General features: G+C 68.4%; 3 protein-coding genes across 6 annotated transcripts; 2 read left to right on the forward strand and 1 right to left on the reverse strand.

Moving 5' to 3' along the window:
- Positions 1–1,619: 1,619 nt before the first annotated feature.
- On the reverse strand, positions 1,620–7,169 carry S1PR2 (sphingosine-1-phosphate receptor 2). Of its 2 annotated transcripts, none has more exons than XM_074854744.1 (2): positions 7,081–7,169; positions 1,620–3,450 (listed from the first exon to the last, which is right to left on the reverse strand). In XM_074854744.1, the coding sequence occupies exons 1-2, from the start codon at positions 7,166–7,168 to the stop codon at positions 2,306–2,308; spliced, it is 1,233 nt and encodes a 410-aa protein (XP_074710845.1). In that variant the 5' UTR covers position 7,169; the 3' UTR covers positions 1,620–2,305. The 2 variants fall into 2 exon arrangements, with proteins under 2 accessions (XP_074710845.1, XP_074710846.1); XM_074854745.1 differs by lacking the exon at positions 7,081–7,169 and adding an exon at positions 4,370–4,604.
- Positions 7,170–9,861: 2,692 nt separating this feature from the next.
- On the forward strand, positions 9,862–12,929 carry MRPL4 (mitochondrial ribosomal protein L4). The gene is made up of 9 exons (XM_074854776.1): positions 9,862–9,967; positions 10,093–10,141; positions 10,975–11,146; positions 11,258–11,309; positions 11,837–11,954; positions 12,056–12,162; positions 12,261–12,370; positions 12,477–12,547; positions 12,646–12,929. Exons 1-9 carry the CDS (start codon positions 9,893–9,895, stop codon positions 12,789–12,791), a joined length of 900 nt encoding a protein of 299 aa, XP_074710877.1. The 5' UTR covers positions 9,862–9,892; the 3' UTR covers positions 12,792–12,929.
- Positions 12,930–13,257: 328 nt separating this feature from the next.
- On the forward strand, positions 13,258–15,726 carry LOC141937188 (intercellular adhesion molecule 1-like). 3 transcript variants are annotated; one of them, XM_074854718.1, is made up of 6 exons: positions 13,260–13,732; positions 13,898–13,982; positions 14,437–14,700; positions 14,787–15,071; positions 15,160–15,420; positions 15,539–15,726. In XM_074854718.1, exons 1-6 carry the CDS (start codon positions 13,463–13,465, stop codon positions 15,673–15,675), a joined length of 1,302 nt encoding a protein of 433 aa, XP_074710819.1. In that variant the 5' UTR covers positions 13,260–13,462; the 3' UTR covers positions 15,676–15,726. The 3 variants fall into 3 exon arrangements, with proteins under 3 accessions (XP_074710818.1, XP_074710819.1, XP_074710820.1); XM_074854717.1 differs by having other exon boundaries at positions 13,258–13,732; positions 15,160–15,726; XM_074854719.1 differs by having other exon boundaries at positions 13,714–13,736; positions 15,160–15,726.
- The last annotated feature ends 1,509 nt before the right edge of the window (positions 15,727–17,235 follow it).

Consider the following 17,235-nt stretch of genomic DNA (forward strand, 5'->3'; position numbering starts at 1 on the left):
CCTCAGGGGGGACCGTACCACTGCGGGGGGGGGGGGGGGGGGGGGGGGGCGACGGGCCGTACCACGGGGGGACACGGGGGACACTGCGAGGGGGGGGGGGGGGGACAGGCCACAGCGGGGACGGGCTGTGCCACTGCGGGGATGGGGGGGGACGGGCTGTACCACTGCGGGGGGGTGGGGGGACGGGCTGTACCACTGCGGGGGGGGGGCTGTACCACTGCGGGGGGGGGGGGGGGGCTGTACCACTCGCCATAGCACAGTGGAAACGGCGGGGGGCGGGGGGGGCACGGGCTGTACCATGGCAGGGATGGGGGGGGGACACACACAGGATGAGGTTGCCCAGCCGGGTGCAGCCCCAGGGCTGCTCTACAGCACCCAGTGACCGCCCCCCCCAGGCTGGGACCCAGCCACGGGGGGGCCATACGGGACCCCCACACACACCCAACCCGCTGCAGGCAACGCAGCGCAAACCCCCGGCACAGCCCCGTGCTGGCCCCCCACGGCCCCCCACGCCTCGGCGAGGTGGCGCAGAGACCCCCAAGGCCAGCTCAGCCCCTCACTGGGGAGCTTGACACCCCCCCTACACACTTTTCTTGGCCCTAGAACAGGCGATGCCCCCCCCCGGGGCTCCCGCCCGGTTGTAATGAATCCCAGCAGCCACGGCCCTTCCCATTCCCGCGGGATTCCCCCATCCATTGCCCCCCCGTTCCCGTCAGGAGCTGCTCTCAGCATCCTGGGGGGGCTCTGTCAGCTGCTGGCGGTGGGGGGGGGTCCTCATGCCCAGTAACGCAGCCCCGGCGATGGGGAAATGGTGGAGTTTCCCCTCCCCATTGCCCGCGGAGGCGGCGAGGGCCCGGCGTGGGGCCCCGGTGCTGCGGGGGCGGCCGAAACGCCACAGGTCACCGCCGGGGCGCCCGCGGGGTGCCATGACAGGGACCCGACCCGACGGCGGCGGTGGGGGAAAGGAAACGAAACACCACCCCCCCCATTTCCTCTGTACACCCCAAGGGAGGAAACTCGGCCAAATTGGGGCATCAAAAGTTTTGGCGCCGGCACCGGCGTGCCGAGCCCGCGCCAGCACCGGGGAGCACAAAGCGCTGGGTCGAGGTGGCTGCAAAAGCAGGGAGGGGGTCAGCAGGGCCGTGGGGAGCGGGGGGGGCAACACGTGTCCCCTCACTTCCCCCCCACTCCCCCGACGTGGCTCAGGGCTTCCCCAAAATGCCGCCGCGGCGGCGGGAAGCAGCTGCAGTCGAGGCTGGAGCCGCGCGAGACGGCAGCGAGGAAGCGCCTGCCGGGGCCAATGCAGCGGCATCACCCCCCAGCGCACGGGGAAGCAGCGAAAGACGGGGCGAGGCCGAAGGTCCGCGGCCCCCCCACACCCCCCCCGGGTGCTGGCACTCAGGACGGAGGTGAAGGACCCGACCCCATGCCTGGAGCAGGGAGAGGGATGCTCAGCCCGGCGCCGCGAGGTTCCTGCTGGGGAAAGCTGCGAGTGTTGAGCCAAATTTGGAGTCCCCCCATGTCGTCCACCCCCCAGCCCTGTCCCCCCCCCGAAGGCGCACAAGGGAGCCGGGGGGGGCTCGGTGGTCCCCAGGCCAGGAAGGAGGCGGAGGCAGATGGAGAAATACCATTTTAATACAATCATCGCCCCTGGGGGGGTCACTGGGGATGTGGGGGTGCTTTTGGGGGGGGTCACAGGGATGGGGTGGGGCCCCGGCAGAGCCGGTCACAACGGGGCCCCCCCCTCCGCGTGCCAGCACGCGGCAGGACCGTGGAGCAGGGCGGGAGGACGTGGGGGTCCCCATGTCATGTCCCCCCTCCTCCAGTGAGCGGCCTAGGCCCGGCTTTCCCAGCAACCCCCCCCCCAGCACCCCCTGCCCCCCCGCCCCGGCTGGAGCAGCGGTCGGAGCCACCCACGGTGCCGGGGAGCAGCCGGGGGCAGAGGATTTGCCACTGGCGCCAGGGGTGCCGCGGGGAGCCGGGTGCCGGGGAGGGGCCCCAGGACCCGTCTGACAGGTCCCGCGGGGGCCCCGGGGCTCGGGCAGGGCGTGGGAAGAGCAACACGCGTGTGCCTGTGCCCGCGCACACGCACCGGTCACGGCAATCCCGGTCGGAGCATCGGCACGGCCACCGGCAACGCCGGGAGGGATGCCCGGGGCTGGGGGGGACACACACGTCTGGGCTGAAGGTGCAGTTGTCCATTCGTACCTAGAAAAATGTCCCCCCACACCCCGTTTCCTTCGTACCACTGCCCCGGGCATGGGGCAGCCGTGTGGGGCGGGCATGTGGGGCGGGCAGGACCCCCCTAGACAGAGGTGGTACACTCGCGGGTGATAGGCGAGGTGGGTAACTCGTATTTCGGGGTGCAGCGGTCCAGCGAGCTGGAGGTGCGGAGCGGGAGGCCGCAGCGCCCGGGGGGCTGGTCCCGGCGCCCGGCCCCGCAGCAGCACAGCACCCGCAGGAACTCCCGGCGCATGTCCTTGCTCCGCAGCGTGTAGATGATGGGGTTGGCGGCCGAGTTGAGGGTGGCGAAAGCAAAAAAATAGTTCGCTTTGTAGAGGATCCGACATGCCCGGACGGGGCAGGAAGCGTCCATGAGGAGGATGATGAAGGCGGGCAGCCAGCAGACGATGAAGGCTCCCAGGACGATGGTGACCGTCTTGAGCAAGGCCAGGGTCTGGGCGGTGGCGATCTCAGCGTGGCTGGAACGCACGATGCAGTAGATGCGGCTGTAGAGCCCCACGATGGTGAGGAGGATGAGGGTGAAGATGGTGATGACGAAGAGGACGTAACGCTTGGAGTAGAGGGGGAGGACGGTGGAGCAATCCCGCAGGTCGCTCATGCAGTTCCAGCCCATGATGGGGAGGCTGCCGATGGCGGCGGCGATCACCCAACACGCCCCGATGAGCAGCACCATCCGGCAGTTCTTGTCGCTGCTGTAGACCTTGACCTTGGTGATGGCCACGTGGCGCTCGATGGCGATGGCCAACAAGCTGAAGACGGAGGCGGCCAACGTGGCGAAGGCCGTGCCCTCCCGCACGAACCACTGCACCGGCGTCAGGTTGAAGGTGGTGGCCCCAGAGAGTAAGATGTTGGCCATGAAGGCCAACCCGGCCAAGAGGTCGGAGAAGGCCAAGTTCCCGATGAAGATGTACATGGCCGAGTGGAACTTCTTGTTGCGGCACACGGAGATGAGGACCAGCAGGTTCTCCAGCACGATGAAGCAGCACAACACGACGATGAGGATGGACACCACCCAACGGGAGGTGGTGGGGGAGCTCTCCGAGCCCTCCTTGGTGTAGTTGTAGTGCTCCCGGATCTTCTCCGTGTTGAAATATTCCTTGTAGATGCTCCCCATGGTTCCTCGCCGGCCGCGGCTCCACTTGCCGCCCGTCCCGCCGATCTCAGCGCTGCCGGGCCATGGCGCCGGTGATGCCGGGCTGCGGAGACCTGCGGGGTGGAAGAGACGGGGTGGGGATGGTGCCGGGGTGGCCCCGACGGCGGGAAAATGGAAGGGGGCGGAGGGGCAGAGGCACATCTGGGGGCACATCTGGTTCGGTGAGGAGCCTGGCGCCGGATCCAGGCGCGCAGCAGCTGCGCTGGCCCGGCAGAAATGACTCAAAAAGGAAATCCTGACGGCGGCGGTACGAGATGCACCTTTGAGCAGCCCCGGGGAACGGAGGGTGGCCGGTGGCACCGTCCTGTCACCGCCACGGGGACACGGGGGTGGCCGGAGGTGGCACCTCGGGGTGAGCAAAACCGCGGAGACACACACACACACACACACACACACGGTCCTTGGGGATGGGGGGGCTGCTGGGGGGTGAAGCCCCGGGTGTCTTCCCCCCGCCCCGGGGGTGGGCAGGACACCCCCACAGCCGCCAAGGTGAGGGATGGGGACCCCCCCAGATGGGGGGGGAGGGGCTGGTACCACCCCCCGTCCAGTTAGGGTGGGGGGGACAGTGCAGCCCCCAGTTAGGGACAGGGGATACAGTAATGCCCCCTTCCCCTGCTCTGGGGGGGACCCGGTACTGTCCCCCCACCTCGGTTAGGGAGGGGGTCCCTGCATCTGCCCAGTTAGGGATGGGGCACCCAGTACCATCGTGTCCCCCGCCCCAGTTAGGGATGGGGCACCCAGTCCCGGGTGTCCCGCCCCTAACTGGGACACACACACACACACACACACACACACACACGGTACCATCGTGTCCCCCCCCCCAAAGTTAGGGATGAGGCCCCCGGTTAGGGCCCCCCGTCCCGGCTCCCCCCCGTCCCGGTCCCGGGACCCCCGAGGGCGTCCAGGGCGGGACCGTGGTCCGGGGAGGGGGGGTAGAGAGTGGGGGGGAAGGAGCCCCGTGCCCCGCCGCACCTCCAGCCGCCGCCCGCTCCGTCCCGGTGTCGTCCCGGTGCCGTCCCGGTGCCGCCCCCGCCGAGCGCTGCCTCCTGCCGCCGCCCGGGCTCTTGCGCAGCCGCGCCCGGTGCCGGGGCACCGCCCCTCGCTCCCGCCTCACCGGGACCCCCCCCCGGTCCCCGGTCCCGGTCCCCGGTCCCGGGAGGAGCCGCCGCCCCGAGCAGAGGCGCAGCCGCCGCCGCCGCGGAGCATCCGCCGCTTCCCCTTCCCCTTCCCCCGCCCGCCCCGCCACCGGCCGCCCCCGGCCCCGGCTGCAGCCACCGGGCGGAGCCAGGGGACGGGGTGGGGGGGGCACGGGCGGGGGAGGGGGCGAGGGGACCCCCGGGATCCCGCACCGGGATCCTGCATCGGGATTCCATAATGGGATCCTGCACTGGGATCCTGCACTGGGATCCTGCAACTGGGATCCTGTAACTGGGATCCTGTAACTGGGACCTTGTACTGGGATCCTGTAACTGGGATCCTGCAACTGGGATCCTGCAGTGGGACCTTGTACTGGGATCCTCTACTGGGATTCTGTACTGTGATCCTGCACTGGGATCCTGTAACTGGGATCCTGCAGCTGGGATCCTGCAACTGGGATCCTGTAACTGGGATCCTGTAACTGGGATCCTGTAACTGGGATCCTGTAACTGGGATCCTGCAACAGGACCCTGTAACTGGGATCCTGCAACTGGGATCCTGCAACGGGACCCTGTAACTGGGATCCTGCAACTGGGATCCTGCAACGGGACCCTGTAACTGGGATCCTGTAACTGGGATCCTGCAACGGGACCCTGTAACTGGGACCCTGTAACTGGGATCCTGTAACTGGGATCCTGCCCCAGGATCCTGTAGTGGGACCCTGTACTGGGACCCGAGTATCCGGGGGGGTCCCCGGGGTTGGGGGGTCCCTGGCACGGGGTATCCGGGGGGTCCCTGGCAGGATCAGGGCCTGGGGGGGTCCTAGGCCGGTCCCGGCCCCTCACCCACCCATGGGCAGGGCCGGGTTGGGGGGGGGGCGGGGAGCCCCCTGGCCATGAGCGCGGGAGGAGGGGCCGCGGGGGACCACACTGGGCCCCTTGTTCCCGAAATAGCCCCCCCGGCTCCGACCCTGGCCCCGGGGGGGCCGCTGGGCCACCGCGGCGCAAATTGGCTCAGGCCTGGGCCGGCGGCGCCCAGCCGGGCTTAGCGCCGGGTTTAAGGAGCCGCGGAGGCGGCGGCGGCCAGATGGTGCCGGGCAGGATCGGGCCCCTCTGGGTGCGGGATCCACCCCCCCGCCCCCCCCCCCCCCGCGCCACCACCTGCACGCGGGGACACACGTGGGAGCTCCGTGGCGGGACACGCGTGACCGGCCACCGCCACCCAACCACCCCGGCACGGGACCCCCGACACCTCGGGGCCCCCCCGGGCATCGAGCCGTGGCCAGTGGTGGCCACCCAGGGCCCCGACAGCGCCAACTGCTCCAAATTCCACCTGGGGGGGGCTCGGGTCGCGGGGGGGGGCACACGGGAGGTGCAGCAGGAACGGGGGTGCAGCCGGCAGCACCCCAACACCGGGGCGGCACCGCGGGCGGGACGCGGGGTGCAGCGGGGCACCCCCGAGGGCACGGGCACACCGGGACACCCAGGTCGGTGCTGGCGGGGGCAGCGGGTGCTGGCACCCTGCGGCACAGCCCGGTGGGTGCCGGTGAGGGCATGTGGGTGCCGGGACCCTGTTGTGCACCGGGTGGGTGCCACGAAGGGCACAAGGGTGCCGGGACCCCACGACACACCCGGGTGGGTGCTACGAGGGGCACAAGGGTGCCAGGACCCTGTTGCACCCCCCGGTGGGTGCCAGCACCCCGTTGCACACCCAGGTGAGTGCCACGGAGGGCACACAGGTGCTGGAACCCCACAACACACCCGAGTGGGTGCCATGAGGGGCACATGGGTGCTGGCACCCCGTGGCACACCCCGATGGGTGCCAGTGAGGGCACACGGGTGCCAGGACCCCACCACGCACCCGGGTGGGTGCTGGCGAGGGCACATGGGTGCTGGGACCCCGTTGTACACCCCCCTGGGTGCCAGCACCCCGCTGCACACCCTGGTGGGTGCCAGCGAGGGCACACGGGTGCCCACCCGAGGGCACGGCCTCCCGGGCACCCAGCAGCACCCAGGGACGGTCCCCAGGGCAGCGCCGGCGATGCCACCCCGGGGCTGGCGGGTGCTCGCCGCAGCCGTTAGCGCGTTGCACAAGGGGGGAGCCGTGGGGGTGCCAACGGGGCGGCTCCCCACCACCCCCCCTCCTTCCCGGGGAGGGGGGGGGGGGGCGCCAGCTGCGGGCCAGATGTTGGCGGGGCTGAAACAGCTGGGCCCGATCCCGGCACCCGCTTCCCGCCCCGGCGCGGCGGGACAATGGCCGCGGCACCGGCACCGCGGCGGGACCGGCAGCGAAGACCCCCCCGCCGGTCCCGGGGGGGGGACCGGCCCCCTGAGCCCCCCCCTCCCCTAGAGTGTCGTGCGTGGGGCACCCCACTTTGTCCCCATGGGGCACTCCACTTTGGCACCGTCACCGGGGCCACCCTTGGGGACAACGCCGGGGTCCCTCCGCCCCTCTGTGGGTGCCCCCCCGCTCCCGTCGGCGCTGACGGGACACGCGTGGAGGGTAAATCACGGCGGCGGGCCGAGAGGGGGGAATCAGCGTCTTACCGGCTGGTTTCGCGGTCCCGGTGCCGCTGCCGGTGCCGCTGCCGGTACCGGCAGCGCCGTGCTCCTGCCCGCCGACCGGTTGCAACATGTGCGGGGGAGCGGGGGCGGGGGGGGGGCGGGGCGGCCCCGGGCCATTCCCCCGCCCCGTGGAGAGGCGAGGCCACTCGTGTCCCGTCCCGTCCCCCCCCACCAAACCCCACCCGGGTCCTTCGTGGGGGTCTGGGGCGGGTGACTGAGTCCCCCGTGTGCCCAAGGGGGAGGGAGACCCCAAAAATGGGGCTGGGGGGGCACGGGGGGGCTCCTGGCCCCGCCCCAGCCCTCGTGGGGGGGTTTCAGGGGGTGCCCCACGGGGAAGTGGGTCAGTGGTGGCTTTTTGTCACGAAGCCACATGACATCAGGAGCAGGAAGGGACACGTCGAGAGTTGGGGGGGGGGGGGTTCCCCAGCCACCTCTTTCTTCTTTCCACACACACCCCCCCCCAGAAAAAAAGAGGGACACCCTCCCGGTGCACTGGGCTCCCCAAATTGAAAACACTGGTGGGGTGGGGGACTCGGAAAACACCGATTGGGCCCCAAATCCCAACCGGAGGATGGTGCCAGATCCTTCACCCCACTTTTGGGAAGGGTTTTCTGGGGGTGTCACACCCCCCCCCTCCCCCAAAATGCCAATGCTTCGGCGAAGGGATTTTCACGCCTGGAAACTTTTCCAGGACTTTCCTTGGCCGGGGGCCAGCGAGGAGCTGGGGAGGGGGGGAAGGATCCGGCCAAGAAGGGGGGGCTGGGAAGCAGAGCCCCCCCCCAGCATCCCCCCAAATATTGAGCAGTTCATGCCCCCGTGCAGCCCCAGGCACTGGGAGAGGGGTGGGGGGTCCCACCACCCCACCCCCCCCCGGCATTGAGGGGCCGCCAGCGAGGGGCCGGGGAAGGGATTTAATTAGAAACAGGCGGCAGGATCGAGGCGGGATGGGGGGGAGAAGGGGATGGGCAGGCGATGGGCCCCCCCCCACCAAGGCCCTCCCGCCCCCGGACCCCCGGGACGGCTGCGCACGGCTCAGCCCCCGTGACTTGGCCGCCACGGCCCACCCACCCCCGGGCCAGGGCCGGATCCTGGCTCACCAAAAGGGCATTGGGGGGGGTGTGAAAGTGTTCCCAGATGGTTATGGGGGGGCCCCCCCACTTCCCCATCCCAGCCCCCCAACCCCTTCCCTATCCTGGCTCCATACTGTGGGCCAAGCGCCAAGTTCCCCGTTGGTTATCGTTGGAGAGCAGGATCCGACCGGGATAAGCGCCCTGGCAGACCCTTGTTCCCACCGGGAAACGGGGGGACACTCCCAGCGCAGCCCCCCCTCAAGAATGGGGGGGGGGGCTGCCGGGTGACCCCACTCTCACAGCCAGCCCCGGCCCAGTTACACTTTGATGGGCGTCGAGGCAGCCGTCCCGCCCAGCGCTCGGGGCTGCCCCGGTGCCACGTGGCCCAGGGGATGCTGCGGTGGAACGTGTGTGTGTTGGGAAGGGGCACCGGGAAGGGGCACCAGTGCCAGGAAGTGACACTGGGAAGGGACACCGGGAAGGGGCACTGGGAAGGGGCACCACTGCCAGGAAGGGGCACTGGGAAGGGGCACCAGGAAGGGGCAGTGGTGCCAGGAAGGGGCACTAGGAAGTGACACTGGGAAGGGGCACTGGGAAGGGGCACCAGTGCCAGGAAGGGGCAGTGGTGCTGGGAAGGGGCACCAGGAAGGGGCACTGGGAAGGGACACTGGGAAGGGGCACCAGTGCCAGGAAGGGGCAGTGGTGCTGGGAAGGGGCACCAGGAAGGGGCACTGGGAAGGGACACTGGGAAGGGGCAGCAGTGCTGGGAAGGGCACCAGGAAGGGGCACTGGGGATGGGCACCGGGAAGGGGCAGTGGTGCCAGGGAGGGGCACTGGGAAGGGGCACTGGGAAGGGACACCGGTGCCGGGAAGTGGTGCCACCAGCCCCAGCCTGGTCACCCTGTGGCAAGTGGCTCGGGTGCGAGGCCCTGCCTGGGGACAGGGAGGGGTTGGGGCTGGAGGGGGCCCTGACACCTCAACACCGGCTCAGTCACGGCCCAGCACCCCTCTCAAGCCGGGCAGGCACCCCACGGGGGCTCTGCCCAGGGGGACACCCCCACCATGGCAGGGTTGGGCTGGGAGAGGTGGGGGGCACTGGGGGGGTAATGGGGCAGGGGGGCAATGGAGTGGGGGATATTGGGGGGGTGATGGGGGGGGATATTGGGGGGAAATAATGGGGTGGGGCATATGGGGGGGTGATGAGGTAGGGGATATTGGGGGAAATAAGGGGGGATATTGGGGGGAAATAACGGGAGGGATATTGGGGGGTAACAGTGGGGGCAATGGGGTGGGGAAGATTGGGGTGAGGGATAACTGGGTGGGGGGCACTGGGGTGGGGGGTTACAGGGTGGGGATAATGGAGGGGCAATGGGGTGGGTGATATTGGGGGGGTGACTGGGTGGGGACAATGGACTGGGGGATATTGGGGGGTAACGAGGGGGGATGTCGGGGGGGGGGGGGGGGGGGGGGGGGGGCGGGCACTGGGTGGGCCGTACCGGCGGGTAACGGAGTGGGAGGGACCGTGGGGAACACCCGGGCCCCGCTCTCACTCCTCCCCTGCTTTCTCCCCCCTCTCCTCCCTCCCCGCCCTCCCGCTCTCCTCTTCCTCCTCCCTTTCCCCTTCTCCCCCCACCTCCCGCTTTCCCGCCGCTTCCGCTTCCGCCGGAAGTAGCACCGCGCTCCCCGGTGACGTCATCGCGCCGCGCCGGCCGCGCGCTCCCGCCATGATCCGTGCGGGGGGGCCCCGCGTTGCCGCCGCCGTCAGGGCCTGGGCCCGGGGCCGGCTTGGGGCCGCGGGGGTGAGGGCCGGGACCGGGACCGGGGCCGGGACCGGGGGGTGGCCGGAAGGAGCCGGGAGGAGGCCGGAGGCCGCCGCCACACCCCCCACCCCCCCTCCCCTCCGCTCACCGTCTCTCTCCCGCAGGTCTCGTCCGTCCCCGCCGCCCCCCCCGCGGCCCCCGAGCCCCGCAGGGGTGAGTCCGCGGGGACAGTAAAGAGGGGTGTGTGTGTGTGTGTGTGTCCGTGGGACCGGGGTCGTCCTGGGGACATTGGGGACATCAGGGACAGGCACGGCCTGGATCAGGGCAACCGGGACGGTGGGGTGGGTGTCTGGGGCTGGGGACATCCTGGGGACATCGGGGGTGGGCTGTCTGTGGGGCTGGGGACATCCTGGGGACATCGGGGGTGGGTGTCTGTGGGGCTGGGGACATCCTGGGGACATCGGGGGTGGGCTGTCTGTGGGGCTGGGGACATCCTGGGGACATCGGGGGTGGGTGTCTGTGGGGCTGGGGACATCCTGGGGACATCGGGGGTGGGTGTCTGTGGGGCTGGGGACATCAGAGACAGGGATGACAAGAGTCTGGGCAGCAGAGATAGGTTTTTATGGGGCCAGGGCTGTGGTGACATCCTGGGGACAGTGGGGACAGGGTGTCTGTGGGGCTGGAGACATCCTGGGAACACTGGGGACAGGGATCACAAGAGTCTGGGCAGCAGGGACAGGTTTCTGTGGCGCCAGTGGGGAAGAGTTTCTGTGGGGTCAGGGAAGAGGGGACATCAGAGACTGGGTGGCCACGGGGCTGGGGGCATCCTGGGAACGTCGGGGATGAGTGGCTATAGTGTTGGGGACATCGAGGACTGGGTGACCCAGGGACCAGGGCTGCAGGACCACCCTGAGGGTGTGGGGACAAGCCAGGGATGGGTGTCCTTGGGCGTGGGGTGTCTGGGACCTTCCATTGCCCCCCCACCCGAGGTTCCAGGTGGAGCTGCCACTGTTCCTTCTGCTCATATGGGTGTGTGTCCCCCCCAGAGAAGCTGCTGCTGCCAGCGCTGTCACCGTCCCCGGTGCTGCGGGCCTGCAGCGTCCCCGTCCCCCCCCACCGCTCCCCGGTGCAGGCCTGGGTGGAATCGCTGCGGCACCACGACGATGAGCGCCGGGGCCTGACCGACCTCCACCCTGGTGTCTTTGCTGTCAGGCCCAGGTGGGGCTGAAGGGGGGCTGCTGGGGCGTGGGGGGAGCCCTCGGGGACGTGGGGGCCCCCGGGTGTGTGTGCAGGGGTGTCCCCTCACTGAGTGTCCCTTGTCTCCTGCAGGCTCGACATCCTGCACACGGTGGCGATGTGGCAGAAGAATTTTAAGAGGATTGTGAGTAGGGGGGGGACGCACGCTTGGGGGGAGGATTGGGGAGGGGCAGGGGAGATGTGGGGGGGCAGAAGGAGGGAGAGGGATCAGGGAGGCTTGAGGGGTCTGAGGGAGGGTCTGGGGAGGGGCGGGGGGGGCAGGAGAGGGGAAGGGGAGGTCTGGGGGGGCAGAGCAGAGCTCTGGGGAGGGGAAGGGAGATGGGGGGGCAGAGGGGGGTTTGGGGAGGAAAGAGGGGATTGAGGAGGGTTTGGGGGGGCGCAGAGGGGTTTGGGGGGCAGAGGGGGTGTCTGGGGAGGAAAGAGGAGGTTGAGGAGGGTCTGGGGGGACACAGAGGGGTCTGGGGGTGGGGGGGGCAGTGGGAGGTGGGGGGGGCACAGGGCAGCAGCCTGTCACCTTGCCACGGAGGAGGCAGCTGGGACCAGGACTCCGGGGTCCCCTCCCTGTGTGGGGAGGGTGGGGCTCGCGAGGGGCCTGTCCTCATGTGTGTGTGTCCCCAACTGTCCCGGTGTGTCCCCCCCCGCCCCCCCCAGAGCTACGCCAAGGTGAAGACGCGGGCGGAGGTGCGGGGGGGCGGCAGGAAGCCGTGGCGGCAGAAGGGATCGGGCCGGGCCCGGCACGGCAGCATCCGCTCGCCCCTGTGGCGCGGGGGTGAGTGGCTGTGGATTGGGGGGGACCCCCAGACGTGGCGCAGGGGGGGCTGTGGCCGAGTTGGGCGGGGGGGACACACTGAGCCAGGACCCCCCTCGCAGGGGGAATCGCCCACGGGCCGCGGGGTCCCACCAGCTACTACTACATGCTGCCCATGAAGGTGCGGGTGCTGGGGCTGAAGGTGGCTCTGACGGTGAAGCTGATGCAGGTACGAGGTCTTCAGCGTTTTGGGGGGGCTCCTGGGGGGGTTGGGGATGCTGTGACCCCCCACACACTTCATCAACAACGTCCCCCACCTCCTTACAGGATGATCTGCACATCGTCGACAGCCTGGAGATCCCCACCGCCGACCCCCAGTATCTGCTGGACCTGGCGCGGTACCGGCACTGGGGCCGCTCCGTCCTCATCGTCGACGTGTGAGTACAGGCAGCACAGGCAGCCCCAGGGACAGGCAGCACTGCTGGGGGGTTCCGGGGGGGTGCGTGAACCACCCCCCCCAAAAATTCACCCATTTGTCCCCAGCAATGAGATGCCGGAGAACATCGAAACCGCGGCAGCCGACCTGAAAACCATCAACCTGATCCCAGCGTTAGGTGAGAGCTTTGCGGTGGCTGCGGCCCTCCCAAACCTGTCGGGGACCTCCCAAACCTGTCGGGGACCCCCCAACGCCCCCCCCCCGGTGCCTCCACAGGTCTCAACGTGCACAGCATGCTGAAGCACGAGACGCTGGTGCTCACGCTGGACACCGTCACCTTCCTGGAGAAGAAGCTGCTGTGGCACGACACCCGTTACTCGCCGCTCTACCCCTTCTCCATGCCCTACAGCGACTTCCCCTGACCCCCCCCGGGCAGGGTGAGACCCCCCTGGGCAAGATCTGGCCCCCCCCGGGCAGGATCTGGCCCCCATCCCTCGGGAAGGGGTTTTTGGGGGATCGCCGCGCGCTGCCGTGGCCATTAAAGGGACGTTTCCACCGGCTGTTGCTTTTCTTTGTGCTGGGGGGGGGTTTTCTCCCACTTCCCTCTGCAGCCCCCCATATTTGTGGCCTCTTTCCAGCCCCACCCTGTATTTGCAGCCCCCCCCTATTTAAGGTCCCTTGCAGCCCCTTTCCAGCCCCCTCATATTTCCAGCCCCCCTGTATTTATGGCCCCTTTGCGGCCCCTTTCCGGCCCCCTCATATTTCCGGTCCCCCCATATTTGCGGCCCCTTTCCAGCCCCCCTGTATTTGCAGCCCCTTTCCAGCCTCCCCATATTTGTGATCTCTTTCTTGGCCCCCCCCCTATTTATGGTCCCTTTCCAGCCCCCCATATTTATGGCTCCTTTGCGGCCCCTTTCCAGCCCCCTCATATTTCCAGTCCCCCCATATTTGCGGCCCCTTTCCAGCCCCCCCCATTTGTGACCCCTTTCCTGCCCCCCTGTATTTGCAGCCCCTTTCCAGCCCCCCCATATTTACAGCCCTCCCATATTTATGGCCCCCATATTTCCAGTCCCTTTCCAGCCCCCCCATATTTATGGCCCCTTTGCAGCCCCTTTGCAGCCCCCCCATATTTGTGACCCCAGCCCCCCCATATTTGCAGTACCAGGGGGCTGCTGTGTGGATTCGGTGTCTGTGGGTGGCTGGGATTTTTGGGGCCACCGTGGCAGGGGGATTTGTTGGGTGCGTGTCCCCCCCAAACCACAGCACAAAGCCCGGCCCCCCCCCCGCCCCCTGCAAGGGGCGGAACTGCTTCCCCCCCCCTCCTCCCCCCAACACGTGGATCCAGCTGCCCTCGCCAGAGCCGGTGAGTGTTTTGGTGGCAGCTTTTCTCACCGGGGAGGCAGAAGAAGGGGGGGTCCGGCCTTTTTGCCCCCCCATGCCCCCCCCCGCCCCCCTCACATCCAGGGAAGGCGGCGGCTGCTTGCAGAGGAAATGTTGTAACAGCCTTTTCCTTGCTAACTGCTGGCAGCACCGCGCTCCGCAGCGCCGGACGATGGATCCCTGTCGGAGCTGGGGGGTGGTGGTCGTCTTGTTCTGCTTCCTTCTGCCAAGGGGTGAGTTTTGGGGTGTCCCCCCCGCGGCCCTGCCCTTCCCAGGCTTGCCGAGGGGGAAACTGGGGGACGCTGGGACCCTGCCGGTGTGGCGGGTAGGTCCCATGTGTGCAGTTCCGCGCCGGTGACGCGGTGGGAGAGGCCAAAGGTGGTTTAGGGGATCCCACAGGGCGGCCTGAGGCAGTGGAAGAGCCTGGGGGTGGTTTAGGGGATCCCAAGGGGGGTCCCGGTGCCTGCCCACACCACCCCCCCCCAGCCCTGGTGCAGATTTTGGGGTACAGTGGGGCTGGGCACGACCCGGCGGATGCAGACGTGGGAACGGTTGTTTTTCTTGACCACATCTTGGGCAGGGCCTGGTTAACAGATACCAGATCCCCTTCCGGTGCCACTTTGGGGGGGTCGCACCCAGTACGGGGACCCCAACCGGGTCCTGCCGTAACGGGGTGCCCTCCCCCAGTGCACCCCGGGCCTTGCCGGGTGTCCATCTCCCCCGAGGAACCGACGGTGGAGTTTGGCACCTCCATCCTCTTCAACTGCACCAGTTCCTGCCGTAACTACAGCCGGCTGGACTGGGAGGTCTCCGTCACCAAAATGGGGGTGCAGGGACCCGGCTGGGTGTCCCTCAACATCCCCAACGTCACCACCTGGCGCTTGGAGCTCCGGTGCTTCGGCAATTTCGGGCAGCAGCGGAATGTCACCACCACCACCCTCCACGCTTACCGTAAGGATCGCAGCACGGCGGGGACGGCTGTGGTGGTGGGGGGGGGATTCCCAGCACCCTCCCGCTCCCCTTGTCCTTCCCTGCAGGGTTGGGGCCCCCCCAAATTAAACTGGAGGGTGACGCGGTGGCCGGCAAAGAGGCGCATGTCACCTGCACTGCGGATGCCCAGGTGGCCCCGCCCGACCCCCCGAATCTCCTCCTGACGCTGCGGGTTGGGGGGCTCCCCCCCAGCACCCACCCGGGTCCCTCCGCGGGGCTGAGTTTCACGGCGCAGCCGGAGCAGCACGGCCGGGAGGTGACGTGCGAGGCCGCGTTACGGCTCAGGGACCGTACGGTCAACGCCAGCGCCGCGATGTCGCTGTGGGTCTGGGGTGAGTTGGGGGACACGGCAGGGGCTGGGGAGGGGGCAAACAGCGTTGGGTGACACCTCCCTGTCCGTTGTCCCCCCAACTTCTTCAGCCGCCCCCCACAACATCCAGGTGTGGGCACCACGCACCGTCTTCGCCGCCGGTGACAACCTGACGGTGATGTGCCGGGCAGAGGGGAACCCCCCGCCGCGGCTGCGCTGGGAGCTGCCCACCAACGCCAGCTGGGAGCTGCGGGACGGCGGTGCCACCGTCACCATCGCAGCCGCCTTCCGGGAGCACGGTGGCACCTACCGCTGCCTGGCTGAGAACCCCTTCGGCACCGGCGCTGCCAGCGTCAACCTCCTCTTCCAAGGTCAGGGGGTGCCCGCGGTGGCACTCGGGCCCGCGCCAGGGCCTGGCGTCGCAGTGAGGGCTCGGCATGGCGCACTGGCGGCGACGACACCTGCCTCAGCACCGTCTTCTCCCCGCAGGATCCTCCCGCAGCCCCGTGATCCCGGTGGCCGTGGCCTTGGCTGTGGTCGCTGTACTGGCCGCTCTCGCCATTTCGTGGTGGTTTTACCGTGCCCGAGGCTGGAATCTGATGCCAGCTGGATCCCAGCCCGGCTAATCCTGCCCAGTCGGGCTGGATGTGGGAGCAAAGAATGATTCTTGTCCGTTTCTCTGCGTATTTTTCCCACTTTTTCCCGGTTTGCCGGCACCGTGCAGGCACACGGGCGGCGTGCAGGGAGGGGCGAGCGAGGCGCTGGTTCCGAGTGTCACTCCTGGCACCGATTTGGCTCTGAGGGGGAAATCCTGGGACAGGTCTGGGCGCAGCTGGAGCGAGGCCGTTTCCTGGCATTCACGTGGTTGAGAGTTAACCAGCCGCCCTCCTTAGTGGGAGGGCAGAGGGATGTGGGGGGAGTCGGTATGAGGCCATGCGGGGGCTGCTGCTGGGCTTCCGCCAGCCCCCGCCTTTGCCTCGGCCTGTCCTGGTAGGTTTGGAGCTCACAACGAGCGTGCAGTGGGGGCTTGGAGCTCACAACGAGCGTGCAATGGGGGCTTGGAGCTCACAACGAGCGTGCAATGGGGGCTTGGAGCTCACAACGAGCGTGCAGTGGGGGCTTGGAGCTCACAACGAGCGTGCAATGGGGGCTTGGAGCTCACAACGAGCGTGCAATGGGGGCTTGGAGCTCACAACGAGCGTGCAGTGGGGGCTTGGAGCTCACAACGAGCGTGCAGTGGGGGCTTGGAGCTCACAACGAGCGTGCAGTGAGGGCTTGGAGCTCACAACAAGTGTGCAATGGGGGCTTGGAGCTCACAACGAGCGTGCAGTGAGGGCTTGGAGCTCACAACAAGCGTGCAGTGAGGGCTTGGAGCTCACAACGAGCGTGCAATGGGGGCTTGGAGCTCACAACGAGCGTGCAATGGGGGCTTGGAGCTCACAACGAGCGTGCAATGGGGGCTTGGAGCTCACGAGTGTGCAGTGGGGGCTTGGAGCTCACAACGAGTGTGCAGTGAGGGCTTGGAGCTCACAACGAGTGTGCAGTGAGGGCTTGGAGCTCACAACGAGTGTGCAGTGGGGGCTTGGAGCTCACAACGAGTGTGCAGTGGGGGCTTGGAGCTCACAATGAGTGTGCAGTGAGGGCTTGGAGCTCACAACAAGCGTGCAATGGGGGCTTGGAGCTCACAACGAGTGTGCAGTGAGGGCTTGGAGCTCACGAGTGTGCAGTGGGGACTTGGAGCTCACAACGAGTGTGCAATGGGGGCTTGGAGCTCACAACGAGTGTGCAGTGAGGGCTTGGAGCTCACGAGTGTGCAGTGGGGACTTGGAGCTCACAACGAGTGTGCAGTGGGGACTTGGAGCTCACAACGAGTGTGCAGTGAGGGCTTGGAGCTCACGAGTGTGCAGTGGGGACTTGGAGCTCACAACAAGCGTGCAATGGGGCTTGGAGCTTGCAGTGAGCATGTGATGGCACTTGGAGCTCACAACGAGCGCAGTGGGGGCTTGGAGTTCACAGTGAGCATGTGATGGGGCTTAGAGCTCGCAGTGAGTGTGCAAAGGAGCTGGAGCTCACAACAAGAGTGTGATGGAGCTTGGAGTTTGCAGCGAGCGTGCGATGGGGCTTGGAGCTCATGGTGAGCATGCGACGGGGCTTGGAGCTCACAGTGAGTGTGCAAAGGAGCTGGA

This window comes from Strix uralensis, chromosome 38, assembly GCF_047716275.1.
Source record: "Strix uralensis isolate ZFMK-TIS-50842 chromosome 38, bStrUra1, whole genome shotgun sequence".
Classification (NCBI taxonomy): Eukaryota; Metazoa; Chordata; class Aves; order Strigiformes; family Strigidae; genus Strix; species Strix uralensis.

What these genes read in the sequence shown, in the direction of transcription:
- S1PR2 (XM_074854744.1), bottom strand. Translation starts at nt 7,168, where the DNA reads ATGTTGCAACCGGTCGGCGGGCAGGAGCACGGCGCTGCCGGTACCGGC. An exon ending in CGGGACCGCGAAACCAGCCG is followed by an intron (nt 3,451 to 7,080) that starts GTAAGACGCTGA and finishes TCCACCCCGCAG; the next exon opens with GTCTCCGCAGCCCGGCATCA.
- MRPL4 (XM_074854776.1), top strand. Translation starts at nt 9,893, where the DNA reads ATGATCCGTGCGGGGGGGCCCCGCGTTGCCGCCGCCGTCAGGGCCTGG. An exon ending in TGACGGTGAAGCTGATGCAG is followed by an intron (nt 12,163 to 12,260) that starts GTACGAGGTCTT and finishes ACCTCCTTACAG; the next exon opens with GATGATCTGCACATCGTCGA. An exon ending in CAACCTGATCCCAGCGTTAG is followed by an intron (nt 12,548 to 12,645) that starts GTGAGAGCTTTG and finishes GTGCCTCCACAG; the next exon opens with GTCTCAACGTGCACAGCATG.
- LOC141937188 (XM_074854717.1), top strand. Translation starts at nt 13,463, where the DNA reads ATGGCCCCTTTGCAGCCCCTTTGCAGCCCCCCCATATTTGTGACCCCA. An exon ending in CACCACCCTCCACGCTTACC is followed by an intron (nt 14,701 to 14,786) that starts GTAAGGATCGCA and finishes CCTTCCCTGCAG; the next exon opens with GGTTGGGGCCCCCCCAAATT. An exon ending in GATGTCGCTGTGGGTCTGGG is followed by an intron (nt 15,072 to 15,159) that starts GTGAGTTGGGGG and finishes CAACTTCTTCAG; the next exon opens with CCGCCCCCCACAACATCCAG.